At 50.0% G+C, this 20,666-nt stretch overlaps 3 protein-coding genes across 5 annotated transcripts in view; 2 read left to right on the top strand and 1 right to left on the bottom strand.

The window, feature by feature from the left end:
* Positions 1–810, top strand: part of LOC110307408 (fer-1-like protein 4) — a 35,726-nt gene extending 34,916 nt beyond the window's left edge. The window contains exons 43-45 of the mRNA XM_085828983.1: positions 84–364; positions 439–539; positions 618–810. Of these exons, the coding sequence (XP_085685109.1) occupies positions 84–364; positions 439–539; positions 618–810 (575 nt within the window). The remainder of the gene's footprint in view (positions 1–83; positions 365–438; positions 540–617) is intronic.
* Positions 811–2,022: 1,212 nt separating this feature from the next.
* Positions 2,023–12,498, bottom strand: Ergic3 (ERGIC and golgi 3). The gene is made up of 13 exons (XM_021184126.3): positions 12,299–12,498; positions 12,092–12,162; positions 11,862–11,949; positions 11,535–11,654; positions 9,935–10,028; positions 9,192–9,357; positions 9,051–9,108; positions 4,273–4,304; positions 3,500–3,596; positions 3,349–3,413; positions 2,586–2,722; positions 2,450–2,505; positions 2,023–2,230 (listed from the first exon to the last, which is right to left on the bottom strand). The coding sequence occupies exons 1-13, from the start codon at positions 12,453–12,455 to the stop codon at positions 2,151–2,153; spliced, it is 1,221 nt and encodes a 406-aa protein (XP_021039785.1). The 5' UTR covers positions 12,456–12,498; the 3' UTR covers positions 2,023–2,150.
* On the top strand, positions 12,420–20,420 carry CUNH20orf173 (chromosome unknown C20orf173 homolog). 3 transcript variants are annotated; one of them, XM_021156632.3, is made up of 6 exons: positions 12,420–12,645; positions 16,900–17,204; positions 17,400–17,560; positions 17,635–17,763; positions 18,390–18,439; positions 19,317–20,420. In XM_021156632.3, exons 2-5 carry the CDS (start codon positions 16,950–16,952, stop codon positions 18,406–18,408), a joined length of 564 nt encoding a protein of 187 aa, XP_021012291.1. In that variant the 5' UTR covers positions 12,420–12,645; positions 16,900–16,949; the 3' UTR covers positions 18,409–18,439; positions 19,317–20,420. The 3 variants fall into 3 exon arrangements, with proteins under 3 accessions (XP_021012291.1, XP_085689108.1, XP_085689107.1); XM_085832982.1 differs by having other exon boundaries at positions 16,900–17,051; XM_085832981.1 differs by lacking the exon at positions 12,420–12,645 and having other exon boundaries at positions 16,229–17,204.
* The last annotated feature ends 246 nt before the right edge of the window (positions 20,421–20,666 follow it).

The raw sequence follows: 20,666 nt of genomic DNA on the forward strand, positions 1-20,666 counted from the left end.
ACTATCTTCCCTCTGGGTCTTTGCAACCCTGGGTGCTGCCTCTTCAGCTCCTGGCCCTAACCTCGTGAGTTCTGCTCTCACAGGGTCCCTGGAGTTGCAGCTACCAGACATGGTGAGGGGGGCCCGGGACCCTGAGCACTGTTCTGTTCGACTAGCCCTTGATGGGGCAGGGCCGAGGTGCAATCTGTTCCGCTGTCATCGTTTGCGGGGTTGGTGGCCAGTGGTGAAGATGAAGGACATGGAAGATGTGGAGAGGGAGGCCAGAGAAGCTCAGGCTGGCAAGAAAAGGAAGAGGAAGAGAAGGAAGGGCCGGCCAGAAGACCTGGAGTTCACAGACACAGCGGGCAACGTCTACATCCTCACAGTGCGTAGCCCATAATGACCAAGGGCTGGCTCCGGCTAGACTCTGTCCACTGACCACCCACCATTTTCTTCTAGGGGAAGGTTGAGGCAGAGTTTGAACTGCTAACTGTGGAGGAGGCAGAGAAGCGGCCGGTTGGGAAGGGGCGAAAGGAGCCAGAGCCTCTGGAGAAACCCAAGTAAGTAGCCCAAGCTTGGGTAGTTGGGGTCACTGGCAGGGGCTTCCTGGTCACTGTGACTGCACCCTTCCTCAACAGCCGCCCCAAAACCTCCTTCAACTGGTTTGTGAACCCCCTCAAGACTTTCATCTTCTTCATCTGGCGCCGGTACTGGCGCATCCTGGTGCTGCTGCTGCTGCTGGCGTTAATCACCATCTTCCTCCTCCTCGTCTTCTACACCATCCCCGGACAGATCAGCGAGGTCATCTTCAGCCCTGTCCACAAACACTAATCCAAGTGACCAGGGACACACTTCAGGGTCACAATCTTTCAAACCTGCTCTTGAAGTCCTTCCTTCCAATGTGACCTGGAAGGGTTCAGTCCTTGGGTTCAATAAACTCTATCACAGGCCAGGGCTGTCTTTTGTAGGTGGTGCAGGCTCTCAGGTAGCACCAGAAGCTGGGCATTTGCTAGGATGCACAGGGATGGAACTGCCCATGTGCGATCCCAGGAAAGGACAAGCTCTAAAGTCTGAGTGGACTCTGTCACCTGTACCCTCACCAGCAGCCTTCCTGTTCCTGCCAGTGGCTGGGTCCCTCTCTTGCCCTGCTTATGGCTCTGCCTTCCCTGACATCTAAGCACTGCCCTGAGTGACCCTCCTAAGAGCATGGGGCAAACCAAACCAAGAAGCCAAGGATGGGTGGGTTACCAGAAGGACCCCAGGTTAGCAAGAGAAAGTCATCACCTCCGACTTCTAGGGGACACTGGACATAGCTCTCAGGTGGTCTGTCACCTGGACCTAGGGCACAGTGCCCTCCAGTGAGCTTGCTGCCATCATTGTACTTTGCTTCCCAGCCATGGTCTTATGAACTGGCTGCTGTCCTGGCTCCCAAGGCTGTGGACTGGTGACACTATGGGGCTTGGGAGTGAGCAGAGCCACAGGACTGAGGCCAGGCTGTGGGAGGTGGCCTCTGCTTTAGCTGTCTGTCAGTGCAGACGTGATGAGGCCAGGCTGTGGGAGGTGGCCTCTGCTTTAGCTGTCTGTCAGTGCAGACGTGATGAGGCCAGGCTGTGGGAGGTAGCCTCTGCTTTAGCTGTCTGTCAGTGCAGACGTGATGAGGCCAGGCTGTGGGAGGTAGCCTCTGCTTTAGCTGTCTGTCAGTGCAGACGTGATGAGGCCAGGCTGTGGGAGGTAGCCTCTGCTTTAGCTGTCTGTCAGTGCAGACGTGATCAATTCCAGCCTAGACTCAGAGCTCTGTGATAGTGGCTCTAAGATATTTACCGTAGAAAGTTCTAGTCATAGAATAAGGACTAAAGGCAGAGCTAGAGCTGTGAAGCTGGTATCAGTCTGGTGTAAATAAAGCCAAATTACACAGGGATGCACATGGGACTTCCAAAGGGCTGACCCTGGCCTCTCAGTCACAATGGATTTCAACATGTGACTAAGAGAAGGGGCTGTTCCTAGGTTCCAGCCAGATCCCAAGAACCACACTGAGACCAGTCATTCCTATCACAATTCATATTTATTGCCCTGGCTGGGCTGGCTGAGGAGGGCATATGGGTAGTTGACAGGCTGGAGGGTAAACCCACAGGGGAGGAGAGGGCAGGACAAGCCGTGGGGAAGGGAGAGAGCTACGTTGTCTTCCCTAGGTCAATTTTCTTCTGGATGGCCCGAGCGGAGTGGTAGATGAGCGAGTCAATGAGGCCGGCCACTGAGGGAGAGACCGAGGACCCCTGCCTGTCACCTAACTGGCCAGCGAGCATTTTCCTTGGTCTTTAAGGCATTCCTCTTCCCCAGCCAAGGCCTGGGACACTACTAAGGATGCTACTCAGCAGTGGACCCCTTGCCCAGTATGTGACCGTTCTCAGATCTACAGCACAGGGAAGCCTGGGGCACCCGTTTCCCCCAAAAGTGCCCTAGAACCTCTTACCTGTAAACATGCCCCCAATGATGGCGCACACACCTGTCAGGAAGTGGGTGAAGGACCTAAAAAGGCAACAGGAGGGCTCAGCAGGCACTGGCTCTCACTGGCCCTGAGCCTTGGCTACTGCCGCTCTAGACCTCACCTGTGTTTCTCTGTCAGCTTCACCATCATTGGTGAGAGCTCATACAGCACAAAGACCCCCGGCAGGCCCTGGTCACCCAGGAGCCCATTGGCAACCTTCTCATGCCTGGTCACAGAGAACTGGTTCGTCCTCAGCACCTGTGGTAGGAAGGGTCCGAGACAGAGAAAGGCTCAGAAACTGGCTCAGGGGTGTTCTGAGGCCTGCCCATTGTGAGGCTGTGACTATCTGAAGAGACATGAGGGTCCCATGTCGGTAACTAGCACTGTCAGAACTCCTGTGGTCCCCTGCCTGGTCACCTAACTAGCCAGCTAGCCTACTAGTCAGCACCTTACAGTTGACCTGCTGTAGCAACATCTGGTCAATCCTTTCGCTGGAGGTCCAGGGGTGAGAAAACACTCTTGCAGTGCCACCCTAAGGCTGGCACTCACTTCCTTGCCCCTGAGCCCTGTTACAGCACTCCACAGACTGGCTGCTCTACAGACCACAAAACAGAGCAGGCCCAAGGGATGCTTGACCTGGCTAACCCAGCCCAGAACATAGAATGGGAGTCACTGAGCACCCAAGAGTTGTCTGGAGGCAGTGTGGGAAGCAGGCAGGCCAGGTGGTGGTGAGCCTGTGACTGCAGTGAGGGCAGACCTCTACTCTTCAGGCCTCAGCTGCATCCATTGTACGGAGAGAGCAGTACCTCCTTGGCCAGGCTGAGGAACTACACAAGGACTTCCAGTGCTCGAAGACGAGTTGTCCCCGTACTCCCTGAACTCACCTCCCCGTCCACCTTCATGTACACTGTGGGCACCACCTTCACAAAGTACTGGAACATCATGGAGGCTGTGTGGAGAGGAGAGCACAGGGCATGGCTGCTGCCAGGCACGCTGGGTTTTGATGGGAGAAGGGGCTACCTCCCAGGATGGTACCTTGGGGTGCAGTCACGTTGGTGTGGTCTAGGGGGTTCACGATTCCTGGGTAGTCCTCCCCGAATGACAGGTGCTTGATGTAGTGTGTCATGTTGATCTGCAAGCAATCAGATGGCTGAGGCCCGACAGTACACCACCCACGCCACCCAGAACTATCTAGAGCAGCAGAGAGGGACACCTGAGTCTGTCAATGCAGGGGGAAAGGGAGGGATGAAGGGAGAAGCTATGACGTTGATGGAAGGACTGGCTGTACCAGGCATCTCCTGCTTTCACTGAAGGATTCCTTTCTCAGTCCACAGGTTCCTGGGGCTCCAGGGTTAAGGTACAACTTCAAAGACTCATGGAGTGCATAGTAGACATTGGTCCTGCCTGGACCCCTCAACGGATGAAGACCTAAGCCAGAAGCCCCTAACTGCCAGCTTTCTTGAGGGATGCTTAGAAATGCAAATGTGACTATGTCATGCCCCTGGTTATGGTGAGCGGACAACTGCCCTCTGTTCTGAAGCAAAGAGCCGATTCCTCAGGGTGGCTGCCAAGTCCCAAGTGCTCTGGCCCCGCCAACGTTTGTCAGCCTTGGCCATCTATACCCACCTAGGAATGTCATACTCCCTTCTGGCTTTGCTCTGAGGTTCCTTCTCAAGGATGTACTCTACAACCCCCGAGTCTGAAACATCAGCTGAACAATGGGGAGAGGTTTCTCTGCCCCCCATGTCAGACATGAGTAGCCCAGTCTCCATGCCACCCAACCTCCATGGTTTCCACCTGGTACGTACATTGTCAAGGCCAAAGCTCTGCAAGTCATGAACTAGGAGAGAAGAAGACAGGGTCATTAGGCAGGCAGGACCAGGCTCCTGGCTGCTCCCAGTCTCCTCCCTGTGGAGTGTGACGCACCTAACTCTTCTCGGACTCCTAGTCACCATCACCCTGGTAGCCCTGGTGCTGCTTAAGGACAGCTGGTCAGGGCCTGCCCTGGACCTGGGTGAGAGTTCATACCCTCACATGGGGTGGGCAAGAACACAGATCTTTCTTCCCTGACAGTAAGTAGCTCTAGGCAACTGACTCCAGGCAGGGCTTTTAGCTCAGGAAACAAAATCTACTGACTAGATCACTAACTAGAGTTAATGGCAAATCACTGGACCCCAACGTAAGCCAGCATGGGGGGAAGGGGGGAAAGGGACAGGGACTCTGGTGCTTCTGCCCTCAAAATTCCCCAAAGGTGTCTCAAGGGGGTCCTGAAGCAACAATTTCATCCCATCTTCTAGTCCCAACTACCAGCTGTGAGGAACCCCACCTCAAAGATACATCCCAGACCCATCCAAACCTCCCCATTCCAGGAGGGCAGGCTGCCTCAGAAGTGGGGGCTTGGCCTCCCTGGGGGGCAGGGCCACTTACTCTCCACAGCATGGACTGCAGCATGGGGGAAGGAGAGAGGAGGAAGAGAACAAAGATTCAGAGCTTCACAGTGAGATCTATGGAGCAAGATCCATGGGAGGAGGGAGGACTGACATTCCTGCTTCAGCACGAGGGTCTAGCCCCAGCTAAAAGGCCTCTTCTGGGACCAAAGAGGCATAGGAGGTAGCTTAAGCAGAAAAAAATAGCTAGTCTAAGAAGAACCAAAGACCTAGAGCCTTAAAACCGTCTCCCAGCTACACGACCTTCTCTGCAGAGGGCTGTCCTAAGGACCAGGAGGATCTAAGAGAGGCAGTACCTGGTCAACTTTACAAGAAATTACACCGTATGATTCACACCCTGCAATCAACCAAGATGTTAAAAAAAAAAAATACTCTGAGGGCTGCGGCAGATGTCTGGCCACTGGCACTGGAGCTCTGTGTATGGGCATCGTTGTACTCAGAGTCAGTTCCCTGGGGTTCAGGACTCTGAGGGTAGACCTAAGAGGAGGCGCAGACATGCTGCTGTCATGCCTGCCCAATCTCCTGAGTGTCTGTGAGGCCTGGCGCCTACAGTTTCATACAGTGCCACACTGGTATCTTTCTATAGTTTCAGCAAGTCCACTTTACTCCTCAAGAGTAAGGGGATGCAGGATTCCAGAGCTCTGCAGGGTCCTCTAGACCACCTCCTTGCTCCCCTTGCCTTTCCCCCAATGTAGGCACAGACTATCTGATAGACCTGCAGAGCTGCTGCACATGACCCCATATATGCTTACCTTAGTCACTCAGAGCAGCCAGGCCTATGGGCTCTACTCATTCCCTGCCTTCCTCTTACCTGGTAGCCATCTCCCAGTGTGATCTTAACTGCCACCCCAGCCACACCCCACCAGGTAGCAGACTCCTGTCTTCAGCCTCTACTTAGGCCTTTTACTCTTTGTGTCATCCACAGGCACCAACTCTACTCTATCCCCTCAGTGACTATGTGGTCTCCCGTACCTATCTTACCCCCTTTGGCCTTTCTAGCTCCTTACTGCCATTGTCAGATCACCGTCCCCTGATCCACTCTCAGTCCTCAGCTCTGGTGCAGATCAAAGCACCTTACTGTGTAATCACAAAATACTACTAGGCACCCCGAGGACTGTCCATCCTTGACGACAGCTGAGTCACAGCTTCTCCTGAGTCCCACAGTCACGTACAGGAGCCTTCCAACATCCGTTCCTCACAGTTGAGCAGCCCTCTCCCCTGTTCCTCTCCCCCAGTCCATACCTCCAGCTATTGCTCAGTCCCTAACCTGACATTAGCAGTAGCTGCACCACCAGCCTAACTTCCTCCTGTTCCTTCCCACCCAATCCAACTGCCCTCTGCCACCACACAGAAGGCCTGGCGCAGTCTGCGGCCTCAGTTTCCTTACTGGCTTCCACTGCTACCCAACCCGGAGTGCTCACTTCTTCCCATGGCTCACCTCTGTGATCATGCGCTCTTGACTCCCTTGTCCCTAAACCCCAGAGAATCCCACAGATGTTCTCACTTCTACCCACTGTCCTAGAAAACAGAGGTGCCCACTGTGGCCTCTCTCAAATCTCTGCCACCTCCATCCCCCTCTCCTCAGCCTTCAGCTAATGACCTTGCTTCCTATGCCAGAGCAGCAGCTAGGGGCAACCTGCATGTGTTTCTGCCTGCTGTGACTGGAGGCTGCTCTCCTGGCTGCCACAGCTGGCCAGTCTTAATGCTCAGGCACTAACCTGTCCCCTCCAGATCCGCCCGTCACACTGTCGCTCTCCTCTCTAGCCTCACTTTTGTGATGTGATGGTGAATTCCCACAGTCCTGCATGTGCACAGCCTGCTTCACGTGAGCCTTCTGAGGTCTGTGCACCAGTTCCTGGGCAGTCTTTCCTTCCTTCTCGGTCTCATCCTCCACTTCCCAGTCCTCAGCTGTCACCAGCGTCTAAACTTGACAATGGCAGTGATGACATATGTTCACATCTTCAATTTCAAGCACCTTGCCCTTAACACAATCTCAGACCCTGGTTACAGCCAGGGTCTGAGAGGGCCACCAATGTTCCTGACATTCCATGGTCTACTCCCCTGGCTGGTGAGCCATCTTTATTTTTCTTTTCTTTTCTTTTCTTTTTCTTTCTTTTTTTTTTTTGGTTTTTCGAGACAGGGTTTCTCTGTATAGCCCTGGCTGTCCTGGAACTCACTTTGTAGACCAGGCTGGCCTTGAACTCAGAAATCCGCCTGCCTCTGTCTCCCGAGTGCTGGGATTAAAGACGTGTGCCACCACGCCCGGATCACCAGCCATCTTTAGCCTCCTCTAACGCCAGAAGCTGGAGGATTCAGGCAGAGGTCCCTTCTCCACAATCCTGTGCCTGAAGAAGAGCTCTGAGTATGTGTGAGGTCCAACATCTGCAGCTCCCTGCTAGTTCCTCTCCCCCAACTCCCAGGAAAAACTACTTGGTAAGCACAGAACCTAGGAAATGAAACTCCTACTGGCCTGAAAGGGTCAGAAACTGAATGTCTGTCCTATGCCCACACCTGTGCACAACCACCCCTCTCCAGCCCATCCCCTTAGGTCTTCTAAACGGTAGTTCTAACCTTCCCACTACTCAGGCATAAAACTCATAAAACTCACGTTGTCCTGGACGCCTTTGTCCTTTTCTGTCACACCCACTGGTATCTTCTCAGTTCTACCTTTAATGTATCCAGAACCCACCGCTTCACCACCACCACTCTGAGCCATGCTCCACCATCTCTGCCAGGCCTGGTCACTGCGACCTTCTCCACTGAGCCTCGTGTGCTGCCCTGGCCCCTCCCACCCTCTACCACCAGGTGCTGATTGTGCTTCTTTAATTTTTTTTTTTTTTTTTTTTTGGTGGGGGGAGACAAGGCCTCACTATGCAGCACTCGCTGGCCTGGCACTCAACGAGATCCTCCTAATCCTGCCTTCTGAGTGTTGGAATCGAGTCTGAGCCATCCTGCTTGACCTTATTTGTAAGGGTGAAGTCAGCTCACACAGCACAGAAGCCTGGCCCTGCTGCCCTATGTGGCCGTCCTTCAGCTTCTGTGTTCCAAGGCTCACTATCACTGGGACTTGCCAAGCACATGCAGGCCCTCAGCATCTACATCTGCTGCTCTCTCTGCCTGCTATGCTGCCTAGGCATCACCACAGCTAGCCGCCTCGCTTTGCTCAGGTCCTGGCACATGGGTAACCCCACAGTAGTTCCTAAACCACCTTAACTAAAACAGCAGATGGTGTCCCCTCCACCATCTTACTCTGCCTTGCTTTGGTCTACATTATTGTTATGTTATCTATTTATTTAGAGACAAGGTCTCAGTATATAGTACTGGCTAGCCCCAAACTAACCATGTAGACCAGGCTGGTCTTTGGTGTGGTCCACATTACATTTTTTTTTTTTAAAGATTTATTTATTTATTATATGTAAGTACACTGTAGCTGTCTTCAGACGCACCAGAAGAGGGCATCAAATCTCATTACAGATGCTTGTGAGCCACCATGTGGTTGCTGGGATTTGAACTCAGGACCTCTGGGAAGAGCAGTCAGTGCTCTTAACCACTGAGCCATCTCTCCAGCCCAAGTCCACATTACTTAATAGTAGAGGATATATCATGTACTTTATATGCCTGTTTGTTTGTTTCGTGTGTGTGTGTGTGTGTGTGTAAGGAGTGTGTTGAGGCAGGGTCTCATTTAACTAAGGCTAGTCTCAAACGTGCTATGTAAGGATGACCTTGAACGGATCCTTCTATCTACCTTCCAAGTGCTGGGTTGTAGGTATGTGGACCATGCCCAGCTGTCTGTCTGAACACTCTGAGTGCAGGGACTTTACTGACTTAGGATCTTCATACCTAGACTGACACACGGCCCGCAGCAGGTGATTGCTACTGTCTAGTGAATGAACACATTAGCACCGCTAAGGGTACCAAATCCTGCACCATACAGACGAGATCCAAGCCAGGGCTTCATGCACACTAGGTAAACACTACTTCTGAGCATCCATACCCCTGCCCTATATTCTCTACCACTGTGCTAACCTGCTCTCTTACTCTGGCTCCACGGTAAAAGAACACTGGCCAGGTAAGGGGCACACCAATCTGCCATGAGGGAATCTGAGAGCTAAGCGCCCCACTGACCCTGGATCACTCACCATGCACATGAGACTGTTGGAAGCTCTTCCCAGGGGCAAAGTGGAAGTTTCCAGCCACCTGTAGGGGACATTTCCTCTCATTCTCCGAGTCACCAACATGCCTGATTCACCCAGCTGTCTCCCTTTGCTCCCTCCTGGTACCTTGTTGACCTCCAAGAAGCCGTACACCTGGCAGCCTTCATTCTTCTGCTCCTGCATCTTCTGGCTGAAGCCCTCTCGCCGACACTGCTCAATGGTGTCCGGGTTCTTGAAGGCCCAGCCTCGACGGCGATAGGCCTCCCGCACATCTTCACAACTGTTACAGCACCTGTTGAGAAGTCATGAAGGGATGAGAGCCCAGCCACAGTGCCCTGGGGAGTAACACCAACGCTATTCTGCCCACTGCAGAAGGTGGTGTGAATGTTCTTAGCGCCAATTAACTGCACACGTAAAAATTGCTATAAAAGCCAACTGTCAGCCACATGTAACAGTATTATTATTCCCCCTCTTCTTTCTGAAAAGTACATCTCTCTAGACCTGTTGAGTCAGTCTCTCAGGGGTTGGGGCTGTGAAATCGCACAGTGGTTGGCACATAGTGGAGGTGTAATAACGTAGCTTTGGCCCTGTACGTCAGGGTTTTACATATAACATACACTTAACTTTGGCAAGGAGGGTGTTATTATCCCTACATAGAGAAGCAATGTGGCTCAGATTGAAGACAAGGACTGGATGCCTGGCAAATGGTTCTCTAGACTGAAGAGCAGGCCCCGTAGGAGTGCAATTGCCAGCGGGCCTGCTTGCTAACTGTTATCACTTATTATTATCACTAACTGCTATGAATAGTGAGGAATATAACGCCTCTACTCTCTCAGGTCTTACTCCCCATGCCCTGAGGCGTGGCTCACTTGATGTCTTCTGACTCAGCGCCGTAGCAGCTCTCACAGCGATTGGGGTCCAACGAGTTGGGGTCAAACACTGTCACCTCGACTTTCCCAAGCTCTGGGCAGGGCAGGGGCAAAAGCACAGCATGAAGCAGACACAGTGACATCCACAGCCACAGCTCCCCCCACATAAGTCCCTGGGCTAGGCAAAACCAGCCACACACATGATGGTCAGGTGTTACGGCCATTACATATACTCAGTATCAGAAAACAGCAGTAAACACTAAGAGTTAGTTGGTACAGGCAAGTTCCTGTTGTCCTGTTCCATCCCCTTAGACTCTGAGACTGGGTCTGATCTGGGAGTAGTAGCCCATACCTTTAACCCCAGCACTTGGGAGACAGAGGCAAGAGGATCTGTGAGTTCTACACAGTGAGATGGGCTGAGGGTAACAGAGACAGCAACTTAGGGAAACTGCTCAAAGTGAACACTCTATACCAGGTCTTTTAGAAAGATTACTTATGGGCTGGAGAGATGGCTCAGTGGTTAAGAGCACCGACTGCTCTTCCAAAGGTCCTGAGTTCAAATCCCAGCAACCACATGGTGGCTCACAACCATCTGTAATGAGGTCTGATGCCCTCTTCTGGTGTGTGTGTGAAGACAACTACAGTGTGTACTTAACAATAAATAAAATCTTCAAGAACAGCCTGGTCTACAGAGTGAGTTCCAGGACAGCCCAGGGCTACACAGAGAAACCCTGTCTCGAAAAAACAAACAAACAAACAAACAAAAAACAATAAATAAAATCTTAAAAATAAAAAAGATTACTTATGGGTTGTGTACTGATTATGTATTACTGATCCCCCAACTCAGGATGAGGTTTCCGATGGTAAAATATCATATTTTAGAATGCACTTAATACATCTAAGACACAGATCATTATAGCTTAATCTATACTGCCTTAAACATTCTCAGAATACTTACCCAGCCAACAGCTGGGCAAACCATCTGACATGAAGACTAGTTCCTAACAAAGCACCGAGTACCTCCAATGACTGACTCCTCTACTCAAAGTGAAGACCTGAATGGTTGTACAGGCATGCTTTCAAACCATCTCCAAGTCAGAGCGTCGTAAGCTGAGACCAGTCTGTACTGCATCCAGCCCTGCTCATGGATGGGTTACTACCATTCATCACCAGTTTATAGATCATGCTCACAAACTGCAAGACAATGCTAGATCCGAACCCAGGCAACTCTACTCGAGAATTTAAACTCTTAATCTTAGGATATTCGCACTGCAACGGGGGACAGTACTCTAGCCAATGAGGTGGACAAGCAAACTTCCTTTACCTAAGGAAGACCCATGTTCAAGCTTGAGAAACGATAACCGAGCAAAGTGTCTTGCTCTTAACCACTGGGCCCTCTCTCCAGCCCCTAAGGTATTCTACTCAATGTTCCAATACCAGAAGCATGGATTCAACTGACTCTTGACTTTTAATAGTTGTAGAACCCTAAGCAAGCCAGCTGGCTTCTGCCTACGGTGTCACTGAGCCTGCAAAGGCCCCTGTGTGGAAGGCAGGCATGTCCAGCTGTAGGATCGGGGACTTGTCCCCCTCCCCTGGTTACCGTGCCGTTCAGCCTCTGAGCTCACGGGGACGCCGTCCTTGTCTAGTCGTTTCTTGAACAGGTTGTGTTCCACATCCAGCTGCTGCTCCCCGGCCACGTCCATGGCATCGATGCTCAAGTCTGGAAACGTAGAGGCAAGCTAAGGTGCTACGACTCCAGGGATCCGGAGAGCTGAGCTTTGATGGGAAAGATGTATCTCGAGGAAGAACTGACTCGGGGAATGAGGATGGCCTGGCATTCACTCTGGGATCTAAGGCCAGAGGTGTAAATCTGGAAGCCCACCCTACGTCCAGGAGTCCAACTCCCCACTCACAATCGGGTACTCACAGGCACAAGGCATGTGCGGGAAAAGAACATCGATGTTGATCTTCAGTTTATCCCCCCGAGACTTGTCCACGTAGAGCTCAGGATGCACCTAGAGAGCGACTATCTCAGTCAGATTCGCCCCTACTCTCACCCTACTCTCACTCTCCTCGCCTCTCCTCCCCTCTCCCACCTTTAAGGGTCCTACCCTTAGAATGCCAGGCCCCGCCCACGCTCTAGGCCACGCCCCTCACCTCCGTAGTGAGATAATACTGCAACTCCGATAGGAAGAGCAGGAGCATGAGAAGGCCACTGACGATGGTCACTGCAGGGTGAGAGCGAGATTTGGATCGGCCTATATCCCACCCCTCAGCCCCTTAGCAGGCCACGGAGGGTCCGGGAGCCCGGTCCGAACGCGAGGACAGCTCCCTCCTTGCAACCCTGCCCGCGCCGAGACCTACCCGTGGCACCCCCGCAGGTCTTGACCCGGAAGTCCTCCAGAGTCTTAGGGTAGGCATCGAACTGCTTCAGCTTCCCCAGCGCCTCCATGGGGACCGGCCGGAAAGGGGACACCAGCCGGCCCGCCCTTCCAGCCTCCCGCTTCCGGCCTGGACCCATGATCACGCCCCTCGCTGTCTTGCGCAGGCGTAGCGATGCGTAAGTGGGGCTCCACCCACTCACCTGCCTTCTCAAAGGCTGTCTAGCTTGTGACAATTCACGCCTCCTCGCGCGGATTGGGCAGTGCTCCGAGAGGGGCGGGCTGGGAGCACAGAGGGCGGTGCTTGAGTGCGGAGTGACAGCACCTGTGGTAAGTGCCTCTCCTTGGACCTTTGGATCTCTTAAGGACAGCGCTTCCAACTTGACCCCGCCATAGCCACCGGAGCGTTAATTAGAATTGGTTCCAAACCGGGGTGGGCGCACATCTTTAATCCCAGCACTCGGAAGACAGAGGCAAGCGGATGTCTGTGAGTTCGAGTTCAGCCTGGGTTACAAAGAGAATTCCAAGACAGCCAGGGCTGTTATGCAAAGAAACCCTAGCTTGAAAAATTACAAAAGAAAAAAGGAAGAAATCGGTTCCAAGGAAATCATTGGTTCCCTCATCAGAAAGCCAAAAGTGGCTCCAGGGTGTTTCCAATGCGGTTAAAGCATGAGAATCTCTGCAGGGGGAAGTGGGAATTAACTGGCTTGCAAGGTGAAGGCATTTGCTGCCAATTCTGAGTTCTATACCCAGGACCCACATAGTGGAAAAAAACTGATTCTTGCAAAATGTCCTCTGACCTCCATATAAATGCCGTGGCGTGCCCTTGACCACACTCACAAAAAAGTAAATATAATCTATAAATTATTTTTAAAGGAGAGTGGGTGTTAACTTTGCTTTTTTTTTTCAAGCTTAAACTGATCAATAGTGGAACCCAGTTCTGGACTTCAAAGTACCCTGGGTTCTTAAACAGCGTCCCAGAGCTAATCCCAGTGTGGGTCAATAAATAAAATAAGGACGTTCGCTGATTCCACCCCCTCCAGGACAAGGCTATGGAGTGGAGATTAAACAAACCTTTATTTGCTTTCTGTTGTAACCCATTAGCTCTAGACAGCTTAATACCGATGTAAAGACTAAAACAAAGTGCTCAATAGTTTTGTTTTAAGACAGTGTCTTTCCGCTGCCCTCGATGACCAGGAACACCTGGACTCCTGCCTCAGCCTCTTAGCATCTCATGGGAGGTTTTTGTTTTGAATATTTATTAATTATTTTTATGTGTGTCTACATGTGTTTATGTGTACCAGATGATAGTACAGGGCATTGGATCCCCGAAATCTGGACTTATGGGCAGTTCTGAGTCACCCAATGTGTGCTGGGAACTGAACCAGGGTCCCCTGAAAGAGCAGCCATGCTGCACTCTGTCTCCAGACTTAAGCTTAAAAGTCTGACTTAGAACTCTTGCTTCAGCTAATAAATCCCACTTTAGGAATCTATTTTATGCTGTTGAATTCAGTTTTCTGTCAACCTAAAGAGGTTTTTTTTGTTGTTGTTGTTTTGTTTGTTTGTTTTTGTTTTTTTCGACACAGGGTTTCTCTGTGTAGTCCTGGCTGTCCTGGAACTCACTCTGTAGACCAGGCTGGCCTCGAACTCAGAAATTCCCCTACCTCTGCCTCCCAAGTGCTGGGAATAAAGGTGTGTGCCACCCCGCCCAGCTTACCTAAAGAGTTTTTAAGATTTTATTTTGTATTTTATTTTAGATAGGGTCTCACTATGCCTGGGCTGGACTTGAATTCTGCTTGCCTCTGCCTCTCAGAAGCTGGGATTAAAGGCATGTGCTGCCACATCTAGACCTTAAATGTTTTTGTTAGGATATGTTGATTATCCATGATAATGGGTTTATGACATCTTCATATATATTCATAATGTATTTCTATCACACACACAGGCCCAGTTAGTTACCCTCCGTCAGCCCCCTTCTCCCAGCAACCACATGGTGGCTCACAGCCATCTGTAATAGGATCTGATGCCCTCTTCTGGCATGCACCATATATATACATAGAACACTCATACAAAAATAAATAAAAATAAAAATATTCCAAACAAAAATTGTACCAGGTGGTTATAATTTATGCATGAGTTCATGAGATTGCTCAGAGGCAAAACACTGGAGTCAAATATGGTCATATATAGGGATCAGTTCTGTAAGGGTAAATTGTCAGGTCTCCAGAAAAAAATGGAATAAAACTATTTGTCCTTAAGACCTCAGAACTATTAATCCTTAGAGCCTGCATTTTAAAAAGATGGGTGCATGCTGGGCATGGTGGCGCACACCTTTAATCCCAGCACTTGGGAGGCAGAGGCAGGCGCATTTCTGAGTTAGAGACCAGCCTGGTCTACAGAGTGAGTTCCAGGACAGCCAGGGCTACACAGGGAAACCCTAGCTCAAAGAAAAAAAAAAAAAAGATGTGTGCAAGGCCTGAGAGATGACTTAAAAGTTAAGAGTATGGCTGTTCTTTCAGAGGATCATTCCCCAACCATCAGAAACTCCAGTTCTACAAAATCTGAGCCCTCTTCTGGCCTTTATGGGTACTGCATGCACACGGTGCACATGCATACATACAGGCAACACATCCATACTTACCAGCTTTTGTGGGAGCCTGGTAGCTGATGCACAACATAGCACCAGAATGACATGGACCAGCTCTCAGCAACTTCACGGAGACGGCTACAAACGAGCTGCAGACCTCCTCGGGTCAAGACAAACCTCTTCAAGCTGCAGGAGCAAACTCAGGTCATCAGCTGGTGTGGCAAGGGCTTTTGCCACCAAGTCATCTCACTGACCCTTCTAACTGCTTTTAAGTTAATTATCATCTCTGGGAACTGGGAGTAGCCCTGGCTGGCCTGGAACTCCATATGTAGACCAGGCTGGTCTCAAACTCGCAGGGATCTACCTGCTGCTGCCTCCTTAAGTGCTGAGGTTAAAGGCTACACCACCATATCAGGCTGGAAATTGGCTTTTAATGAATAGAGATGAACTTATCATTCTTATCTCAAGATGAAGTACACTGTTTTGTTTTGACCAAGATAGGATTTCTCTGTATAGCCCTGGTTGTCCTGGAACTTGTTCTGTAGACCAGGCTGGCCTTGAACTTATGGGATCTCCCAGCCTCTGCCTTCCAAGTGCTGTAATTAAAGGCATGTGCCACCACTGCCCATCTGTTTTTGTTTTTATATGAATTTATGTATATATATATATATATATATATATATATATATATATCAGATCTGGGTCTTGTTTGTTTAATTACTCATGTAAAAAATAATCATTCTAATGGAAAAGAAGTTTAGCCTAGGGGCTGGTGAGATGGCTCAGTGGGTAAGAGCACCCGACTGCTCTTCCGAAGGTCCAGAGTTCAAATCCCAGCAACCACATGGTGGCTCACAACCATCCTTAACGAGATCTGGCGCCCTCTTCTGGAGTGTCTGAAGACAGCTACAGTGTATTTACATAAATAAATAAATCTTTTTTTTTTTTTTTTTTTTTTGGTTTTTCGAGACAGGGTTTCTTTGTGTAGCCCTGGCTGTCCTGGCACTCACTTTGTAGACCAGGTTGGCCTCGAACTCAGAAATCCGCCTGCCTCTGCCTCCTGAGTGCTGGTATTAAAGGCATGTGGCACCACGCCCGGCTTAAATAAATCTTTAAAAAAAAAAAAGAAGTTTAGCCTAGTGGTTTTGAAGGGAGAGTTGTTAAGGATCTTGCTTTTGTTTTTATCTGGCTATTTTGAGCAAATGAAAACATTCTTCAGGGCTATTGAGGTAACTTGGTGACTAAGCCGGACAATTCCTAGAACCCCATGGTGGTTCTATGACTACCACACACATGAACCATGGCCTGAATGCCCACACACACATGCACAGACACTCTAAGTAAGTCTGACACAATTTAGAAAGCTTTTTCTAGTTGCTTCCTTTATCAGAGAGGCAGTTTTGATACCATAGTCTGTGTATAAATATATATTAGGGGCTGTAGAGAGGTGTCATAACATAAATCTAGGAAAAAAAAATAAAGAGAAAGGGTCATGACAATATCCAATACTCTGTGTTGATTTAAAAGAATTTAAGGGATAGAGTAAGAATTCTGGAGGATCACAGTGAAACCATGGCAGCGGGGGATGGTAGGGTCACTGATAGGCAGAACCATCTTGGAATGCTTGGCTTCTGGGGGAAAACTACAGGTTCAGGTCAGCAATCTCAGATACCTAATTGAAGAGAGATGAGGACACTGTGTGGCCCTGGGCTCTCACTTTCAGTACTAAAGAGCCTGGTGACTGTCCCCTGTAGGGTACAGGAGAGTGGTCACAGTGTGGACTCTGATATAATGAGTGGCGCTGACAGCCAGTCTTTCTGCAGGGAACACTCAGGACAAAACTTACGCTCTCTGTGCTAGCATCTTCACTAGGTCCAGTCAGAATCCTCCCTGGGGGTGAGAAAATGGACAGGAGGGGTACGTTGGAGCTGAAGGGAAGGCTGGGGATGCGCATGCTGTCTCGTGCTGTCCGTGGCCTCAGCCCCATGTCCTTTCAGGTGAAGAGGCCAGTCTGTCCCCTGCCACATGAGCCACCGCCTGGGCAGACATGGAGCACTGCTGGGTCTTCTGGGGCCTTGTCTTGTGGATGATTGCTCCCTGCCTGGACCTGACACATGATTTGGCACCCCAGCAAGAATGGACATACATGGTACCACAGCAATGTAACTGGTTCTGCTTCAAATTTGGAAAGCATGGCTGCCCTTCAAAAAGCCCCAACTGTTCCACCTGCCACCACACAGCTAGGGAAGCATGTTATGAGAAGTTCATGGGATACTGGAGGACAAAAGCTCTCTGGTGGCTGGTCAGTTGTTAGCACCTGGGCCTGTGCTGTTGGCTTCACTCCCCAGGCCCAGTCCCCCATCCTCTGGTCCAAATCATTTCTCTTGGCTACTGCGTACCTCTCCCCTCCCCAACCTCGGCCCATGGTCTCTCCTCCTGCTCCCCAGAACTGATGACTGGTGCCAGAATCCCCACCTTGTCTTTGTGCTGTTACCAGGGCATGAACTCAGTGAGCAAGCATGGGACAGTGTGGAAGAAGCCATCCGGAGTGACTCCCAATTCTCTCCTGCACCATTTTGATTTCCACTGTGTGTCCTGTGCCATGCTGGGGAATTCTGGCTTCAGCAATATCAACCAGTTATTCTACATGGCTTTCAGGTGGGTACTGGGAAGGTAGTAGGGTCCAGGTTGGTCTTGTCCCAGATTCAGTCAGTTTCTGCCTTTGTTCCAAGGACGAATCAGGCCTCCAACCACAGCCAAACAGCAGGACCCTTCATCTGTCCCAGGAACGCCAGTCACCAGGGTTTCTGGGGGCAGCACTGGTTACTGCAGCTTGCTGATCTGGTGCCCCAAGTGACACGGTAATGGAGATGTGTTAGACATTCTCAGAGTGGGGGGACAGGGAGTTTTCCCTGGGGAGATGGGAGGAATGCTGGGAAGTCTGGGCTGCTTTTGGATCGGGGGTAGCGGAAGGGCAGGATATAGCTGAAAAGTTTCCTGGTTTCATGGTGGATCTGTCAGGATTCACCAACGGAGGAATCAGATTTAATACGGCTTAAAAGATTGGGTTTTAGTTGTTGTGCCCAGGGATTGAGTTACCATTTCTGAGCTAAGTTTGTGTAGTGTTTTTCTTCTCGAGACAATTCAACTGGGTTCCAGAGAGTACAGTGGCAAAGTGTGGATTTGCCTGATGAGCACCACAAAAGCTGTGGGGGCTTTGAAGAATGGGGCTGGCGTGGTAATGACTCGCCAGTGGGAACCTAGCGAGCTAGGTGGAGTTCTGAGTCAGAGTCTCCAAGGGATAAAAACAAAACTGCCATTGCCTACCAGTGCATGGCTGGCCGGCCAGGCTGCTGGGACAGAGGCACAAACGCGGGATCGTGCCAGTTCATTTTTTAATATTTCTCACAACAGGTGAAGGACCCTGAGGGGTTTTCTTGGGTGACAGGAGCTTTCTAGAATTTCACCATCTCCAATTCTTCCATAGATTTTGGAGGATGGTCTGATTGCCTAGATGCACAAGATAGTAAACATGAGGTAAGAAGGTTGTGGCTCTGATCTGCTCTGAGCAAGGACTCAGGCTAGCCCAGGTACTACTAAACACAGGCAACTAGCTGGATAACCAGGGTGAGTGGCCAGAGTCTGGTCTGCATGGTCAGCACAAACTCATTGCATACTTCATATCTTCAGCCCAGAGGCCAAAGTTGTGTGTCTATACTGATATAATATATCCCCGCCTTCCTCCGTGCTATTCTGCCCTTCATGTTTACAAAGCTTATTTTATGTGCATGAGTATTTTGCCTGCATGTATGCATGTGCATCATGTTCATGTCTGGTGCCCTCAGGGGTGAGAAGAGGGGCTGGATTCCTTGAATATGGAGTTACAGATGGCTCTGAGCCATCATGTGGGTATAGAACCAAACGCATGTTCTCTGCAAGAGCAACACAAGCTCCTAAACAATGAGCATCTCTCTAGCTCTTATACAGTTCCCCAGCACTCTAGCTCTCTAGCCGCCTTTTGTCTCAACTTGCCGCCCCCAGCCCCCTTATTTGGAGACAAAAGTTTGGCTGGCTATCCTGGAACTCACTCTGTAGACCAGGCTGGCTTTGAATTCGCAGAAATCCTCTTTTGTGAGATTAAAGGCATGTGATAGCACCATGTGGCTACCTTTTACCTTTTTACAGGCCCTTCCCCCAGCATAACAGGCATCAGCTAGTTGATGTTCTTTTTGAGGTCCGGGGTAAGTCTATGAGAGTGTTTATCACACTGAGTTGAGTCTGTATTTCCTGGGGAAGTGGAACTCCATTCTCTTCCAGCTCTAGAGACAGCCTATCACTAGCTGTTGAAAGAGGGAACTTGGGATAAAGGACAGGATTCAGCCTGCTGACATGAACATCCTTGCTCATATGCTAGGCCGCCCTCTCTGGATTTGGATCAGAACAGCAAAGAAAGAAGTTCTATCACTGACAGAATGATAATCAGACCAAAGGCCCCCAAAAGGCCCCCATGGACTAGAAATGGAAGCTGCTTGTCAGCTAAGATGGGCAGACATGCCACCATTCACAAGTGACAACGAGCTGAATGCTGGATTTTTAGTGTCACAACAGCCACATAATTATGAAGACATTCATGGGTAAAGATAAAATGGTGTGACATCAGCCTGGTTCTGAATAAAATCTTGGTCTGGTACTCCCTGCAAACATAGTATCTGGGGAGGAAGGGTCAGATCTCAGGGACAATCTCTCTCTTTCTTCCAGCCACCCTTCTACGTATTCATTTATCCATCCATTTATCTAATTATCATCTATTTGTTTTTCTTGGGCAGAAATTTACAATGTAGCTCCAGGCTGCCCTTGACCTCCTGATGTTCTAGCTTCAGCCTTCTGAGGACTGGTATTACATTGCCTTGCCTAATATTATATAGCATTTTCCTGCAAGACAGGAACCTTTCATTTTGGAGGAAAGCTCCTTAAGACCTAGGAGATTCTAAAGGGAGGCAAAAATTCCATCCTACAGGGAAGACTCCCAAGTAACAACTCAAAAGCTTCAGGAAGTTCCAGAAACTGAGCAGATTCACTAGATCTTCACTCTGTTAGTATACATAAACTACAAGGCCTGCAGAGTCACTCCCTGACAAACCCAGGTGCCTTACAGGAAGCAGAAGCCAACTTAACTGCCTGGAAAAGACTCTCCAGTTTGTGCAGCTGCCCACAAGTTGTACAGTGGCTACAAGTTTGCAGCATTTGTGAGTGTCTCCCTCTGTGGAGCAGGCCTTTGATTATGTAGCTGTCTTTGCATCATTTCTATTCCTCCTATTAAGTACCCCAATCAAATGAATTTGTTCACTCCCACTGAATAGCATGTTTTTTTGTTTTGTTTTGTTTTGTTTTTTCGAGACAGGGTTTCTCTGTGTAGCCTTGGCTGTCCTGACACTCACTTTGTAGACCAGGCTGGCCTCTAACTCAGAAATCCGCCTGCCTCTGCCTCCCGAGTGCTGGGATTAAAGGAGTGCGCCACCACGCCCGGCTGAATAGCATGGCAAACCTCATCAAGTTAGTGTCATTGTTTTCAGAGGGGATTCCAGTACAGGGAACAAAAAAAAAAAAAAAAAAAAAAAAAGACATGAAAAAATGAAAGTGGGAATTCTAATATAGCATGCTTAGACCAAGCAAAGAACACTGGGAACACCACTGTTTGGGGGACTGGGGGCTGGTGACATGGCTTAGTGGCAGAACTCCTAGGTAGGCCTTTTCTGTAAATGAC

This window comes from Mus caroli, unplaced genomic scaffold, assembly GCF_978045245.1.
Source record: "Mus caroli unplaced genomic scaffold, Mus_caroli_1 scaffold_2, whole genome shotgun sequence".
In the NCBI taxonomy this organism is placed as follows: domain Eukaryota; kingdom Metazoa; phylum Chordata; class Mammalia; order Rodentia; family Muridae; genus Mus; species Mus caroli.

Coding starts and splice junctions, on each gene's coding strand:
- Ergic3 (XM_021184126.3), bottom strand. CDS start 12,455: ATGGGTCCAGGCCGGAAGCGGGAGGCTGGAAGGGCGGGCCGGCTGGTG. Junction 12,163..12,298: donor GACCTGCGGGGGTGCCACGG/GTAGGTCTCGGC, acceptor CTCACCCTGCAG/TGACCATCGTCAGTGGCCTT. Junction 9,109..9,191: donor GCTTCTTGGAGGTCAACAAG/GTACCAGGAGGG, acceptor TGTCCCCTACAG/GTGGCTGGAAACTTCCACTT.
- CUNH20orf173 (XM_021156632.3), top strand. CDS start 16,950: ATGGAGCACTGCTGGGTCTTCTGGGGCCTTGTCTTGTGGATGATTGCT. Junction 17,205..17,399: donor CAAAAGCTCTCTGGTGGCTG/GTCAGTTGTTAG, acceptor TGCTGTTACCAG/GGCATGAACTCAGTGAGCAA. Junction 17,561..17,634: donor TTATTCTACATGGCTTTCAG/GTGGGTACTGGG, acceptor CTTTGTTCCAAG/GACGAATCAGGCCTCCAACC.